The sequence below is a fragment of the Nerophis lumbriciformis genome, linkage group LG03 (assembly GCF_033978685.3).
Source record: "Nerophis lumbriciformis linkage group LG03, RoL_Nlum_v2.1, whole genome shotgun sequence".
NCBI lineage: Eukaryota > Metazoa > Chordata > Actinopteri > Syngnathiformes > Syngnathidae > Nerophis > Nerophis lumbriciformis.
In genome coordinates, this window is record NC_084550.2 from 12,022,677 (window position 1) to 12,039,166 (window position 16,490).

Genomic DNA, 16,490 nt, shown 5'->3' on the forward strand with positions numbered 1-16,490 from the left:
ATTAAGCTAAAAAAGTGCTCTTTCATCACTGGTTTTCTTTCGAAGTTGCGTCTCAGAGAGGAAAAAGGATTTGTTTTTGTTGTTATCAGAAAGCTTGGGCTAGGAGTCTTAAATGACAGCGGAGCTACCCAGCTGTTGGTTATGTCCTTTTCCAAACCCCTCTCCATGATTTGCAGGAAGGCGATGTCATCAATGAATGGACCGACTTTGTTGTCATCTTTAGTCTGCTGAAACACTGTAGAGCCCACGTCATCTTGCTTACATTTCTTTGTGAAGGTTACCTTTGAGATTTCAGGGCTTTGAAACTGGCCATGTCTCTCCTTGACTTGAAATACGTTAGGACAAGGTTTAAAGACTGCGGTACGCCTTTGTTCAGTCGTAATGGTGTTGAAGTTATTCACTGTGGTCGGCTTGTGAACATCCTCCAAGCCTATATTTCCAACGATCACCCATCCCAGGTCAAGTTTGCGCACTTTTGGGGACAGGGATGATGTCTCTCCCAAGGAGAAGCATGATGGACGCGTTAGGATCCAGCTCTGGGATGAGGTTAGCAACTGATTTGAGGTGAGTATGGTTGGCTGCAGCATTAGGTGTTGGGATTTCTGATCTGTTGTTAGGTAGATCATCACAATCCAGGAGGCTTGGTAAGGAGAGGCACACTTTTCCATCCATGGATTCAATTTTGTAGCCTGAAGCTCTTCTCCCAGTGGTTTCCGTCACTCCAGAGCAGGTTCGGAGTGTGTATGGAGATGAAGGATTTTGAATGTTGAAGATCTCAAAGAACTTGTTGCTCTGCTCGTCAATGATTGCATAAACTTTCAGGGATTTCTCAGGACGGCTGTTAGGATATATTTTAACAAGGCAGATCTTTGAACAGGATGTTGTAGCTTTGATCGCACCACATACGTACATCGAGCACTGACCTCAGTTGAAGTTTCTGAGTCTTGCTCCCCGCCAAGCTGTGTCAAGGGGGTTGGGACCTGGATCAATGGTGCAGGTCCAGGATGAAGTGCAGAAATGTGCTTTGCGCTCTCACACTCAGCAAAAAACTGTAAATGTATTACTAAGTGCACTATGTGTTGAGTGGATGTGCAACACTTAAAACATATGCCATTCTCTTTCAGGAATTCTTGTGTTGTTGCAACGGCATTGTACGGAAGGCCCGACATTTCTGGAGCATGTGAGGCTTTTTATGAATAGGGCATTGTTTATCGGGATCATCAGCTTCAAAGTGTTGTTTGTCATTAATAGGAAGGGCAGTTGACTGGAAATCGATCTTATGAACTGAGACTTCTCTATTTTGGATCTGCTTCCATTGGACTCTGTCTGATTTTGAGGTGTCAATTTGACCTGCAAACTTGAAGCCTGGGTCATTCCTAATTACCGGTATAGCTTGTTTTCCAATGAAGTCAACAAAAACATAAAAGGGGGGAAATGCTACATTGTGTTGTAATTTATAGTTTGTGCCAACGTTGAGCCAATTTTCTTGAAGGTTGAATGGTAACTTTTGAACTAATGGGTTTATCCCACGCGCTGTGTCCAAATATGCAAGGCCAGGCAGGTCTCCATCTTCCTTGGCTGCCTCCAATTCTATGAGAAAATCACTCAACTCATGGAGCTTTGAATAGTTTCTGTTGATGATTTTAGGGAAGCCGTGGATCCGTTCAGTGAATCCTCAACCATTTTGGGTGCGCTGTATCAGGTTTCCAGTCTTTCCCATATCCTTTTTAGGCCTTTGTCTAGGGAGTTGACATGGACAGCCCTGATGCGTTTTGCATGCTTAGCTGACTCCTTGCCTAGCCACGTGACCAACAAATCCATTTATTCACTGGACGTTATGTTGAGGCCTCTGACTGTGTTCACAAAGGACTGTTTCCATGCCCTGTAACTGCATGACTGGTTGCTGAACTTTATCAGGCTCGTTGTGACTAGCTCATGGTGAGGTAGATATCTTGCAAAGTCTGCCACATTCCCTTGATTGTAGACAGGCTGACAAGGTGTACGGCTGGACCTTGGATGCAAAGGAGAACTGTAGCTTGACTTGTAATCTTGGTGATTGTCTCGTATGTTTGAAGATGGACTGGTGACTGATGTGACTTCTGGCCGTGAAGGTGTCGTCCTTTGTTGTAGGGTAGAAACAAAGCCAACTCTGTGTTCATTGTGCTCTGTCTGGAGATGTGAGTGTTGAATGGAGCTCACATCTGGTGGTTTATAATGTTGTGTTTCATTCCATGATGATGGCTGATTGTGTGGTGATTCAACTTTTATTTGACTTTTCTCTTGGGCCTGAGTGGCTATGTATTCTTTTGTGCGCTCTAATGTGTCAACTGAATGTTCAAACAACTGCTTGATGTGACAATAGGAGCTGCTTCGATCACTTCCTTCCACAGCGGCTTCCAAGACCTCCGCTTTGGCGAGTGCAGCTGCTGCGTCCTGCTCCAGTAAGAGCATGTCCATCTCAGCTTCGAGTTGTGCTTTTTCCACTTTGAGTGTCATTTCTTTTTGTGCAAAAGACAGACATACTTTGGCTGCGTCTGCTTTTGCGCATGCTCTGGCGGCTGCAGCCTCGGTGGAGGAAACTTTTGACCTCGTTGAGTGGTAAATTTTGTCCGTATTGAGCTTTCTGTGCAATCCATTATTTGTTCTTGTGCATGCTGTCTTATCTTCTGCGTTAAAGACATCGTTTTACTGTGCCGCCCTCGATATGTAGGAATATCTTGGCTTTACCCTAACACCTTTTCTAGATCAAACACTCTGAAAAACGTCTTCTTGTCCACAGGTTTTTTGACCGTAAAAAGGGTAAAACTGAAAACATACAAGCTTACATTACAGACATGCACACACAGCCAATTACACACACAAACATACTACAATAAAACATGCATTATGCTGTATACATAAACGCCACAAAATATGTAATTTAAGTGCTCTACAACAAACTAGCTTACTATGCTAACATTCACTTCACTGTATGAACTACGAAAATTAGCATGACTGACTTTTGGCCATAAAACGTCCCAAATTACATCACAGCCAACACATAATACAACTCAATCAAATATTAACATACTACTCAACGATACATACCGATGATACTTTGTTGTGCACTGTTAACATGGACATTACTGTAAACTAGACAATGCTGCTTCCTGCTGTCTAAAGGAGGAAGTGCATCTCACTGTTGCATTCCAAAGTGAACTTAAACACTGGTTTTACATATATTATCAATAAATTCAACAAACAATACAGAACAAGCATATTAAAAAGACTGTTACACAAACAACAATGTCACACATGTTATATGTGCTGATGTTGTTAGAAAGTCAAAATTAAAGTCTTGAGAGTTTATTTCAAATCCTGCAGTTTCATTTGCTGCTGCTCTTCTCACTAGCACACTTGTGTTTCTTACACTGGTACTTATAAGAGAATCTTTCACCACACACACTGCAACTCAACACTTTCTCTCCTGGGTGTGTTCTCATGTGTCTTACAAGGTTTGGTCGTTGACAAAAGCTTCTGTTGCAGATTGAACAGGAATGTGACTTTTCGCCAGTGTGTGTTCTCATGTGTCTTTTCAAATTGTGACTTTCTCTAAAACCTTTACCACAGATTGAACAGGAAAAGGGTTTTTCGCCAGTGTGTGTTCTCTTGTGTACTTCCAAATGGTTTCTTTGTGCAAAACTTTTACTACAGATTGAACAGACATAAGGTTTTTCTCCGGTGTGTATTCTCATGTGTACTTTCAAATTCTGACTTAGTCCACAACTTTTACCACATACTGAGCAGGTAAAGGGTTTTTCTCCAGTGTGTCTGCTCATATGTGTTTTCAGATCACAACGGTCATTAAAAGTTGTGTCACAGTGAGAACATTTCAAGTGAGTGTTGTCAGTGTGACATGTCTTATCATCTTTAGAGTCTTCATCATCAGTGTCAGGAGAGTGTGACGTTGTGTCCTCGCTATCTGATAGTGGAGCTAAGAGCTTGTCTGCTTGTGATCCTCCACAGTGGTCCCCATCAGCTTCTGTTGTCATGTGTTGTGTTGAGCTGCTGCTTGGAGGCTCCGCCTCTCTCTTCTCTTCACTTTTGACATCATCATCTTCACTCTTCACAGGGACACCAATCCCTGGGTACTCCACCAGTCCTTCAATATGATCTCCCTCCTGACTGATGTTGTGTTCCACATCCTCTTCTTTAATGTGGGAGGTCAGTGGTGCCTCATCTTCCTTTTTAAAGTGGGGGGTCAGTGGTTCCTCTTTGTTCCGTTTAATGTTCGGGGTCAGTGGATCCTTCACTTTCTTTATAAAGTGTGGGGTCTCTGGCACCTCCTCTTCATCTTTAAAGTGTGGGTGGAGTGGGTCCTTGTCTTCTTCTTTAAAGTAAGAGGGCTGTGGCTCCTCCTTCACCATCCTGAAGCTCCACTCCTGTTGCTCAGAGAGAAGATGTTCTTCACAGACGTCTGCAGACACATTACAATGGCTTTTATTAGATATCAACAGGACTTTTCCTCAAGTGTTTGTTTCCACTCTGAAGTGGCACGCAGGGAAAAGGCTGAGCCCACACAAACCCTCGTGGTAGCACAGGACGTTATTCTATCCTTTCTGGGTGGGCCCACACACACACACACACACACACACACACACACACACACACACACACACACACACACACACACACTAACATGCCTTACATAGCACCCTCTCCATTTTGCAGAGTTCCAACACGCGCCTGTTAAATTAAATATATTACATATATAGAGATGACAGACTCATCTTTCATAGCTTTTCAAAACAACTGACATCTGACAAATCAGACTGTTGGTTTTAGACTGTAAAATACATGATCATCTTTATAGATAGGTCAAATCATACTGTCAGTGACCTACTGAGCACACCGGAAGCCGGGGCGTGGCTTAAAGGTCATAAATCATTTCGATTGATGGGTTTTTGACTATTTGACAGATAGTGGGTGCTATATTCTTTTATGGCCCCCATCTGCTGTTCCCAAACTCTTACATTTTCTTATAATAAAGCCGACAGTTGACTTTGAAATATTTCAGAGCGAGGAAATTTCACAACTGGATTTGTTTCACAGGTGGCATCATATGACAGTTCTACGCTGGAAATCACTGAGCTCCTGAGAGCGGTCCATTCTTTCACATATGTTTGTAGAAACGGGCTCCATGCCGAAGTGCTTGATTTTATACACCTGTGGCCGGCCAAGTGAATGGGACACCTGATTCTGATCATTTGGATGGGTGGCCAAATACTTTTGGCAATATAGTGTATTTCCTCCTGTGTCACATTATTCAGGAACATTAAAGGCCTACTAAAATGCAATTTTCTTATTTAAACGGGGATAGCAGGTCCATTCTATGTGTCATACTTGATCATTTCGCGATATTGCCATATTTTTGCTGAAAGGATTTAGTAGAGAACATCGACGATAAAGTTCGCAACTTTTGGTCGCTGATAAAAAAGCCTTGCCTCTACCGGAAGTAGCACCTGACGTCACAGGTTGTGGAGCTCCTCACATCTGCACATTGTTTACAATCATGGCCACCAGCAGCAAGAGCGATTCGGATCGAGAAAGCGACGATTTCCCCCTTAATTTGAGCGAGGATGAAAGATTTGTGGATGAGGAAAGTGAGAGTGAAGGACTAGAAGGCAGTGGGAGCGATTCAGATAGGGAAGATGCTGTGAGAGGCGGGTGGGACCTGATATTCAGCTGGGAATGACTAAAACAGTAAATAAACACAAGACATATATACCGTATTTTCCGCACTATAAGGCGCACCGGATTATTAGGCGCACCTTCTATGAATTACATATTTCATAATTTTGTCCACCAATAAGCCGCCCCGGACTATAAGCCGCGCCTACGCTGCGCTAAAGTGAATGTCAAAAAAACGCTGCGCTAAAGTGAATGTCAAAAAAACAGTCAGATAGTTCAGTCAAACTTTAATAATATATTGAAAACCAGCGTTCTAACAACTCTGTCCCAAAATGTACGCAAATGTGCAATCACAAACATAGTAAAATTCAAAATGGTGTAGAGCAATAAATAGCAACATAATGTTGCTCGAACGTTAATGTCACAACACACAAAATAAACATAGCGCTCACCTTCTGAAGTTATTCTTCATTCGTAAATCCTTCGAATTCTTCGTCTTCGGTGTCCGAATTGAAAAGTTGCGCAAGCGTGGGATCCAAAAATGGCCGGCTCCGCCTCGTCGAAGTCATCGGATTCAGTGTCGCTGTTGTTGTGCAGCAGTTCTGTGAATCCTGCCTTCCGGAAAGCTCGGACCACAGTTGTGACCGAAATATCTGCCCAGGCATTTACGATCCACTGGCAGATGTTGGCGTATGTCGACCGGCGCTATCTGCCCGTCTTAGTGAAGGTGTGTTCGCCTTCGGAGCTGTGTGAAAAAAGCCACCCGGCCTCTTCGCGTAAACTTCCCTTAACCACTCGCTCATCTTTTCTTCATCCATCCATCCCTTCGAGTTAGCTTTTATGATGACGCCGGCTGGAAAGGTCTCTTTTGGCAAGGTCTTCCTTTTGAATATCATCATGGGTGGAAGTTAGCATGGCAAGCTAGAACCACAGTGAAGGATGACTTCTCATTCCCTGTGGTGCGAATATTCACCGTACGTGCTCCCGTTCCACAGTGCGGTTCACAGGAATATCAGCTGTGAAATACGGTAGTAATCCGTGTGCGGATGGAGAGATTGCGTCTTTTTATGAACCGGATCGCTTAGTAGGAGCCATTTTGTGGTCTTTACAGATGTAAACAGGAAATGAAACGTACGGTGATATCCGCGCGTTTTTTCTTCTTCTTCCGGGGGCGGGTGAAGCGCTTCCTGTTCTATGGGGGCGGGTGCTTTCCTTGGCGGTTGCTTGCGTAGAAGAAGAAGCGCTTCCTGTTCTACCGGGAAAAAAGATGGCGGCTGTTTACCGAAGTTGCGAGACCGAAACTTTATGAAAATTAATCGTAATAAAGCGCACCGGGTTATAAGGCGCACTGTCAGCTTTTGAGAAAAATTGTGGTTTTTAGGTGCGCCTTATAGTGCGGAAAATACGGTATATACTCTATTAGCCACAACACAACCAGGCTTATATTTAATATGCCACAAATTAATCCCGCATAACAAACACCTCCCCCTCCCGTCCATATAAACCGCCAATACAACTCAAACACCTGCACAACACACTCAATCCCACAGCCCAAAGTACCGTTTACCTCCCCAAAGTTCATACAGTACATATATTTCCCCAAAGTCCCCAAAGTTACGTACGTGACATGCACATAGCGTCACGCACGTACGGGCAAGCGATCAAATGTTTGGAAGCCGCAGCTGCATACGTACTCACGGTACCGCGTCTGCGCATCCAACTCAAAGTCCTCCTGGTAAGAGTCTCTGTTGTCCCAGTGCTCCACAGGCCAATGGTAAAGCTTGACTGTCATCTTCCAGGAATGTAAACAATGAAACACCGGCTGTGTTATCCGGCACAACAGTCAAGGGGTGCATTAGACGGCCGGGGTGCGTTATCCGGCACAACACCTGCCGCAATACACCGCTTCCCACCTACAGCTTTCTTCTTTGCTGTCTCCATTGTTCATTGAACAAATTGCAAAAGATTCACCAACACAGATGTCCAGAATACTGTGGAATTTTGCGATGAAAACAGACGACTTAATAGCTGGCCACCATGCTGTCCCAAAATGTCCTCTACAATCCGTGACGTCACGCGCAGGCATCATCATACCGAGACGTTTTCAGCAGGATATTTCACGCAAAATTTCAAATTGCACTTTAGTAAGCTAACCCGGCCGTATTGGCATGTGTTGCAATGTTAAGATTTCATCATTGATATATAAACTATCAGACTGCGTGGTCGGTAGTAGCGGGTTTCAGTAGGCTTTTAAGTTGGGATTTCTATCTATGGTGTCATTATAGTCCTCAGTTGAAACTGGGTCTGGAATCCTTTCCTCCAATTTTGGTCAAATATTTACAAAGTAATTATTGAAGCTTTCAACTACTTCCTTCAGGTTGTCATTATTTTTGGTTCCGTCTGAGAAGTATTGAGTCTTCCTTAGTGCCATTTTTAATAATGCTATTGAGGATGCCCCATGTTGCTATCATATTGGGTTTTTTTTCGGTTTTTGACTGTAATATTATGTTCTACATGTTCGTAGTATGCTAGTTTGCTTGTTTTTATACTTTTGTACTTATTTCCTGCCTCTGTAGTTCTTTGTGTTATACATTTTATATATAATGTATTCTTCTTATTACAAGCATTTTTTAATCCTTTTGTCATCCATGGTTGATTGTTCTTTCTCTGCTTTCTACTGAGTTGTTTCCATAGACAATGTTTGTCATAAAGTATTATGAACTTGTTTAAGAAATGTTCATATGCTTCATCAACATCATTTTCATTGTACACATTGTCCCAATTTTGCTTTGCTCGCTCTTTTTTGAAAGCAATCATCCTCTTCTCTGTGCTTAGTCTTCGAAATTTATTTTTGTCTTCCATGTTCCTCTTCTTGTAGTTTCCATTATATATTGTGAAAACTGGCAGATGATCACTAACATCGGTTATAAGTAGACCACTTGTAGTGTTGTTATCAAAATCAATGGTAAAGATATGATCAATAAGTGTGGCACGTGTCCTGTGATTCTGCTTGGCTTTGTGATTTTAGGATATAAACTGATGCTGTACATTGTATCAATGAAGTCATCAATGGACTTTTGCTTGTTAAGGTTCAATAAGTCAATATTAAAGTCACCACATGAGAAAATTATTTTTTGACCATTGTCCATGTAATTTGCCTTGATCCATTCTTCAAATGTTTCTATAGTTGACTTAGGTGATTTATAGAAACAACTGATGAATTTGTGTTTGCTTTTTTCCTGACATATTTCAATGGTTATACATTCTACAAAAGCCAAAACTAGTGAAGTTGGCACGTTGTGTAAATGGTAAAAAAAAAAAACAGAATACAATGATTTGCAAATCCTTTTCAACCTATATTCAATTGAATAGACTGCAAAGACAAGATACTTAACATTCAAAATGGAAAACGTAGTTATATTTTGCAAACGATAGCTCATTGGGAATTTGATGCCTGCAACATGTTTCAAACAACCTGGCACAAGTGGCATAAAAGAGTGAGAAAGTTGAGGAATGCTCATCAAACACTTATTTGGAACATCCCACAGGTGAACAGGCTAATTGGGAACAGGTGGGTGCCATGATTGGGTATAAAAGGAGCTTCCATGAAATGCTCAGTCATTCACAAACAAGGATGGGGCGAGGGTCACCACTTTGTGAATAATTGTGTGAGCAAATTTTCGAACAGTTTAAGAACAAAATTTCTCAACAAGCTATTGCAAGGAATTCATGGATTTCACCATCTACAGTCGGTAACATCATCATAACCACTAGGCCACTTACTCAGTGGCCGAGTCATACTAAAGACTATAAAAAAATGGGACCCATTACCTCCCTGCTTGACACTCAGCATCAAGGGTTGGAATTGGGGGTTAAATCACCAAAAATGATTCCCGGGCACAGCACCGCTGCTGCCCACTGCTCCCCTCACCTCCCAGGGGGTGAACAAGGGGATGGGTCAAATGCAGAGGACACATTTCACCACACATAGTGTGTGTGACTATCATTGGTACTTTAAAAAAAGAAAAAAAAAGGTACAGAAAATCTGGAGAAATCACTGCACGTAAGCGATGGTATTATGGAGCTTCCATCCCTCAGGCGGTATTGCATCAAAAAGTGTGTAAAGGATATCACCACATGGACTCAGAAACACTTAAAAAAACCAATGTCAGTAACTACAGTTGGTCGCTACATCTGTAAGTGCAAGTTAAAACTCTACTATGCAAAGCGAAAGCCATTTATCAACAACACCCAGAAACGCTGCTGGCTTCGCTGGGCCCGAGCTCATCTAAGATGGACTGATGCAACATCGGCACGTGTTCTGTGGTCTGACGAGTCCACATTTCAAATAGTTTTTGGAAACTGTGGACGTCATGTCCTCCGGACCAAAGAGGAAAATAACCATCCGGATTGTTATAGGCGCAAAGTTCAAAAGCCAGCATCTGTGATGGTATGGGGGTGTATTAGTGCCCAAGGCATGGGTGACTTACACATCTGTGAATGCACAATAAATGCTGAAACGTACATACAGGTTTTGGAGCAACATATGTTTCCATCTAAGCAACGTTATCATGGACGCCCCTGCTTATTTCAGCAAGACAATGCCAAGCCACGTGTTACAACAGTGTGGCTTCATAGTAAAAGATTGCGGGTATTAGACTGGCCTGCCTGTAGTTCAGACCTGTCTCCCATTGAAAATATGTGAAGCAATATGAAGCCTAAAATACGAAAACAGAGACCCCGGACTGTTGAACAACTTAAGCTGTACATCAAGCAAGACTGGGAAAGAATTCTACCTGAGGAGCTTAAAAAATGTGTCTCCTCAGTTCCCAAACGTTTACTGAGTGTTGTTAAAAGGAAAGGCCATGTAACACAGTGGTAAAAATGCCACTGTGACAACTTTTTTGCAATGTGTTGCTGCCATTAAATTCTAAGTTCATGATTTGCAAAAAAAACAAAAAATGTTCTCAGTTCGAACATGAAATATCTTGTCTTTGCAGTCTGTTCAATTGAATATAGGTTGAAAAGGATTTGCAAATCATTGTATTCTGTTTTTATTTACCATTTACACAACGTGCCAACTTCACTGGTTTTGTAAGACAAAGTGAACAGTCCAGTTGTGATGGATTGAATGCCCTGAGAATAAAATGATATGTGGATGTTGTGCTTACTTGGACTGTGATGAAGCTGTGAGGACTCAGGTGGTTTGTCTTCATGCTCTTCAGTCTTCACAGAGACAACAGTCAGTGGAAACTTGGTGAGATCATCCTCCTCCTGTCCTAGAAGACACTCTTCCTCCTGACTGACCCACACTCCCTCCTCTTCCGCTTTAATGTGGGGGATATGTGGATCATCCTCTTCCTCTTTAATGTGGGGGGGCTGTTGGACCGCTGTTGGGTAAATAAGTAAATAAGATAAAGAGAGAATATAAATAGTTTTGGACTAACTCTGTTAACACAACGTGTTCTTTTCTTTGTTGTGTTGTTGTTGTGTTTGTTATCCCAGCCTTTCAAGTTACTTCAAAAGTGGTACAGTGAGTAAAAAAAACAAGGCTTGGAAATTTGAGGGGGGCAATTTGAAAAGTATTTCTAGGGAGCTAGCCAGCATTGATCGAGGTATTCTTAATTTATAATCTAACCATGAAGTGCTTTGACAGGCTGGTCAAAGGTCACAACACCTCTACCCAACCCCCGTTCACTTTGCAAATCTAAGCGTTTCACCGAGGATGCCATAACCACTGCACGACACCTGTTCCTGGAACACCTGGGGGGGAAAAAATGAATACAATGTTCTGGATGCTGTTTGTGGATTTAATCTTGGTCTTCAATGCCATAATCACACAGCACCTGATCAACAAAATGGGCCCAGTAGGATGGAACATACACCTGTAAAACTAAATACATTTTAATCATTTGTACGGGGAGAGAATAACAGATCAGACACCATTATGCTGAGCACAGGCTCTCCACAGGGCTGCGTTCTTAGCCCCCTACTTTTTACACCCTGATGACCCATGACCGTTGTGCTAAGTACGCGGATGACACAACAGTGGTGGGTCTCATCCATGACGACAAGGAGAAGCACTACAGAGAGGAAGTGGAACTTATTGTTGACTGGCAACAGCAAGGTTTCTACAGGTATCAGCAAATATAATGTATTTGTGTATAAATTCATGCCATTTTTAATACCACTTCAAAAAAATGCAACTAAGTATAATCACATGATTATACTTAGTTTAAAGCAGCCTTTCTGAAGCATAGAGCATCAAAAAATATATATGTCCACCAACATCAAACAAACCGAAGAAGTCATAGAGAAGTTATGACTAAAGTGGTGAAACTGTTTTTTATGTGCACTTTAAATTTGTTGACAGTTTAGTTAAGAAACCTATTAACTATTAGTTTATGTATTTTAGCAGAACGTGATTGTATCCACTATATATATATATATATATATATATATATATATGTCTTAATAAGGTTATCCAAAAAATAGTGCTCGATACCGTAGTAGAGCGCAATATATGTATGTGTGGGAAAAAAATCACAAGACTACTTCATCTCTACAGGCTTGTTTCATGAGGGGTTCCCTCAATCATCAGGAGATTTTAATAGAAGCATTCACATACCATGGTTTATATAGGGCACAGACGGGTAGGTACAGGCAGGCGCGTGGTGATTGGCTCATTACCTAGGAGGTGTTTCCGTCTGTGACGGCATGCTGATACAATTTCACTGCGCTTGTTGAGGGATGACAGGTCTGGGCGGTATATAATAAACAGTTTCTCTTTTAAGCATAGGTTTCATCTTTTATTACCACTGTTGTAAGGTGTGCTGGATGCAAGAATTTGCCATGTTATTGAATATTCGACACTATTGTCTTTGAGGTTCCAAATGTGCTTGCTGAGTTCTGTAGTATTCCGCAGGCTTTGGTTCCTGAAAGAAGCCTTGTGCTTGTTCCATCTGGCTTTGAACTTTCCCTCGGTTAATCATACATACGTGTCAGATGTGTTAATGTCCTTGCGTGTTACCTTTGATTGGTAAACAACTGATGTTTGTAAGCACACCCCGTTGAGAGGGCAATCAGGTTTCATGCGACAGTTGCAGCCTTTGTTGGTGTTGGAGTCGCTCTGTCTAAGGGCAGACGGCTCCTTTGCAATTGCTTTGTTGTGATTTGAAATAATTTGTTGTATATTGTTCATACAGCTGTAGCTCAATTTAATGCTGTTCTTGTTGAATACTTCTCTTAGGGTGTTGCCTTTGGGGAAGTGTTTGTCGATCAGAGTGAGGAATTTGTGGCCAATATTAGTTGAGACGTTTTTGCTGTATGGGGGGTTGTACCAGATAATGTTGTTTCGTTTTCTGCTCTTTTTTTGGTTGGTTTCCTGGCGTGGGTTCATAGGTGAGGATGAAGTTGTATCCGCTTTCATCAAGTGCTTTTTGGTACGGGGGGGTTGCTTGGTCGAATTCAGCTTTGCTAGATGACAGCATCGATAGCCTTTTATTAATTCCGGTAGGTGTTCTTTTCGTGGTGGTGGGTGGGTGGTTGCTGTCATGGTACACGTATTGGAGTGTTGTGTTGTGTTGGATTTCGTGAATCGTTGATAGCTGTTATTTCTCTCTTTTATATATATATATATATATATTTTTTTTTTTTACACAAGTGTGTTTAAAGTGTTCACCTACCAACACAAGAACAGGTGCATTCTTCTTTTTGAATGATATTTCAGCCCCACCATCTTTAGTTATTCCACCATGACTCTCGTTCTACTCAGTCTAGGTCATTTTTTGTTGTGCAAATACTCTTACGAGACATATAATCTTAGAGAAAAAATTATTTTAAAACATTTGTACGCACGTACAACACTTAAGACCTTCGGTATATCAGTATGTGGAATTAAATGATATAATGGATTAAGCAAAGAAATCAAACAATGTACTAATATAATCAACTTCAAGAAACTCTTCAAACTTAAAGTGGTTACAAAGTACAAAGAAGAAGAAGCATGATAAACATTCTGAATTTATTTCATGCATCCATTCATTTTCTCGATACTCTTATTTATCTCACCATATGAAATATAACTTACTTTACTCATTATTATTTATTTATTTTCAATGTTATTGCTTATGGGGTATATTGTGAATAAATTGAGATAAGGAAGTGAATAAAAGTTTTAGCAACTGTTATGTAAAGGAAAAGGGGTATGATTAAATAAGCTCTGCTTCTTCCTACTCCTTTTCCAACATGTTGAATAGAGGAACTGGAAATAGTGATGTATCATGTTGCATGCATGCATGCATGTGTGATGTATCATGTTGTATGCATGCATGTGTGATGTATCACGCTGTATGCATGCATGTGTGATGCATCATGTTGTATGCATGCATGTGTGATGTATCATGTTGTATGCATGCATGTGTGATGTATAATGCTGTATGCATGCATGTGTGATGTATCATGTTGTATGCATGCATGTGTGATGCATCATGTTGTATGCATGCATGTGTGATGCATCATGTTGTATGCATGCATGTGTGATGTATCATGTTGTATGCATGCATGTGTGATGTATCATGCTGTATGCATGCATGTTCCAAATAAACTCTAACTCTTAAAGGCAAACTGTGTAATATTTTAAAATATTCTGTTTCCAGCAATATAAAGAGTGGATTTGAAAATATTAAATTTCATTAAAGGCCTACTGAAATGCGATTTTCTTATTTAAACGGGGATAGCAGGTCCATTCTATGTGTCATACTTGATCATTTCGCGATATTGTCATATGTTTGCTGAAAGGATTTAGTAGAGAACATCGACGATAAAGTTCGCAACTTTTGGTCGCTGATAAAAAAGCCTTGCCTGTACCGGAAGTAGCAGACGAGTAGCGTGACGTCACAGGTTGTGGAGCTCCTCACATCTGCACATTGTTTACAATCATGGCCACCAGCAGAGAGAGCGATTCGGACCGAGAAAGCGACAATTTCCCCATTAATTTGAGCGAGGATGAAAGATTTGTGGATGAGGAAAGTGAGAGTGAAGGACTAGAGGGCAGTGGGAGCGATTCAGATAGGGAAGATGCTGTGAGAGGCGGGTGGCACCTGATATTCAGCTGGGAATGACTAAAACAGTAAATAAACACAAGACATATATATACTCTATTAGCCACAACACAACCAGGCTTATATTTAATATGCCACAAATTAATCCCGCATAACAAACACCTCCCCCCTCCCGTCCATATAACCCACCAATACAACTCAAACACCTGCACAACACACTCAATCCACAGCCCAAAGTACCGTTCACCTCCCCAAAGTTCATACAGCACATATATTTCCCCAAAGTTACGTACGTGACATGCACATAGAGGCACACACGTACGGGCAAGCGATCAAATGTTTGGAAGCCGCAGCTGCATGCGTACTCACGGTACCGCGTCTGCGCATTCCAACTCAAAGTCCTCCTGGTAAGAGTCTCTGTTGTCCCAGTTCTCCACAGGCCAATGGTAAAGCTTTACTGTCATCTTCCGGGAATGTAAACAATGAAACACCGGCTGTGTTTGTGTTGCTGCAGTCGGCCGCAATACACCGCCTCCCACCTACAGCTTTCTTCTTTGCTGTCTCCATTGTTCATTAAACAAATTGCAAAAGATTCACCAACACAGATGTCCAGAATACTGTGAAATTTTGCGATGAAAACAGACGACTTAATAGCTGGCCACCATGCTGTCCCAAAATGTCCTCTACAATCAGTGACGTCACCCGCTGACGTCATCATACCGATGCGTTTTCAGCATTATATTCCGCGCAAAATTTAAAATTGCACTTTAATAAGCTAACCCGGCCGTATTGGCATGTGTTGCAATGTTAAGATTTCATCATTGATATATAAACTATCAGACTGTGTGGTCGGTAGTCGTGGGTTTCAGTAGGCCTTTAAGAATAGTGTTATTAATCAAATATAAAGTTAGTAAACATGTGAGAGTAAGAAGTAAACAAACCTGTTTTGTGTAACACAACTTGATGATGTTTCTTATAATAAACATCCAGTAGTTGTCTCTCGTTCTCCTCTTTTGTTCTAGAAAGTTCCTCCTCATACTTTGCTATCGTTCTTTCGCACATTTTCACACAATCACAACACTTTACACTCACATGTTCACACAATCACAACACTTTACACTCACATGTTCACACGATCACAACACTTTATACTCACATGTTCACACAATCACAACACTTTACGCAGCAGCTAACAAGCTAAGCTAACTAGCAAGAGACGCTTCTCAGCTTTACAGTACTGACTAGCTCAGCAACGCAAATATTCTCGCGCACCTGAAATAAATAATTAAATATGTCTCTTGTACGACATAAATATTTACATAATAGCGAACAAATAACAACACTAATTTATTAGCGTCCTCCTTCACTTCCCTTTTCTTCTTCAATGTGCTTTTACGACAGTTGGCACACTTGACGTCACGAGACAGCGCTGCTTTGCTCTCGCGAGATGTGTCGTGCTTTTAAAAAAAAACTTTAAAAGCGATAGAAATAACTCTACCAATGTTTGGCTATTGTTACATTATCTAGTAGTCTTATATTATATATTTCTATATTGTTCATAAATATGTTACAATATTTGTCCTGTAAATCAAGCATTTTGTCACGCTATAAGTACTCTTAACGTGTTAAAAAATAGACTTTATGTTAAATATAACCCCTAAATTACAACATGATGCCTGCAAAAAAGTGACTTGCAGTATTGTTGAGATTGATCTGCGCTCTTACTCTGTGTAGTACTGTTGTAGTGGTTGGATGTTA

The 16,490-nt window shown here is 41.2% G+C and overlaps 1 protein-coding gene across 1 annotated transcript; it reads right to left on the reverse strand.

The window, feature by feature from the left end:
* Positions 1 to 3,101: 3,101 nt before the first annotated feature.
* Positions 3,102 to 16,130, reverse strand: LOC133579125 (uncharacterized). The gene is made up of 3 exons (XM_061933657.1): positions 15,674 to 16,130; positions 10,842 to 11,060; positions 3,102 to 4,456 (listed from the first exon to the last, which is right to left on the reverse strand). Exons 1-3 carry the CDS (start codon positions 15,792 to 15,794, stop codon positions 3,366 to 3,368), a joined length of 1,431 nt encoding a protein of 476 aa, XP_061789641.1. The 5' UTR covers positions 15,795 to 16,130; the 3' UTR covers positions 3,102 to 3,365.
* Positions 16,131 to 16,490: the final 360 nt, after the last annotated feature.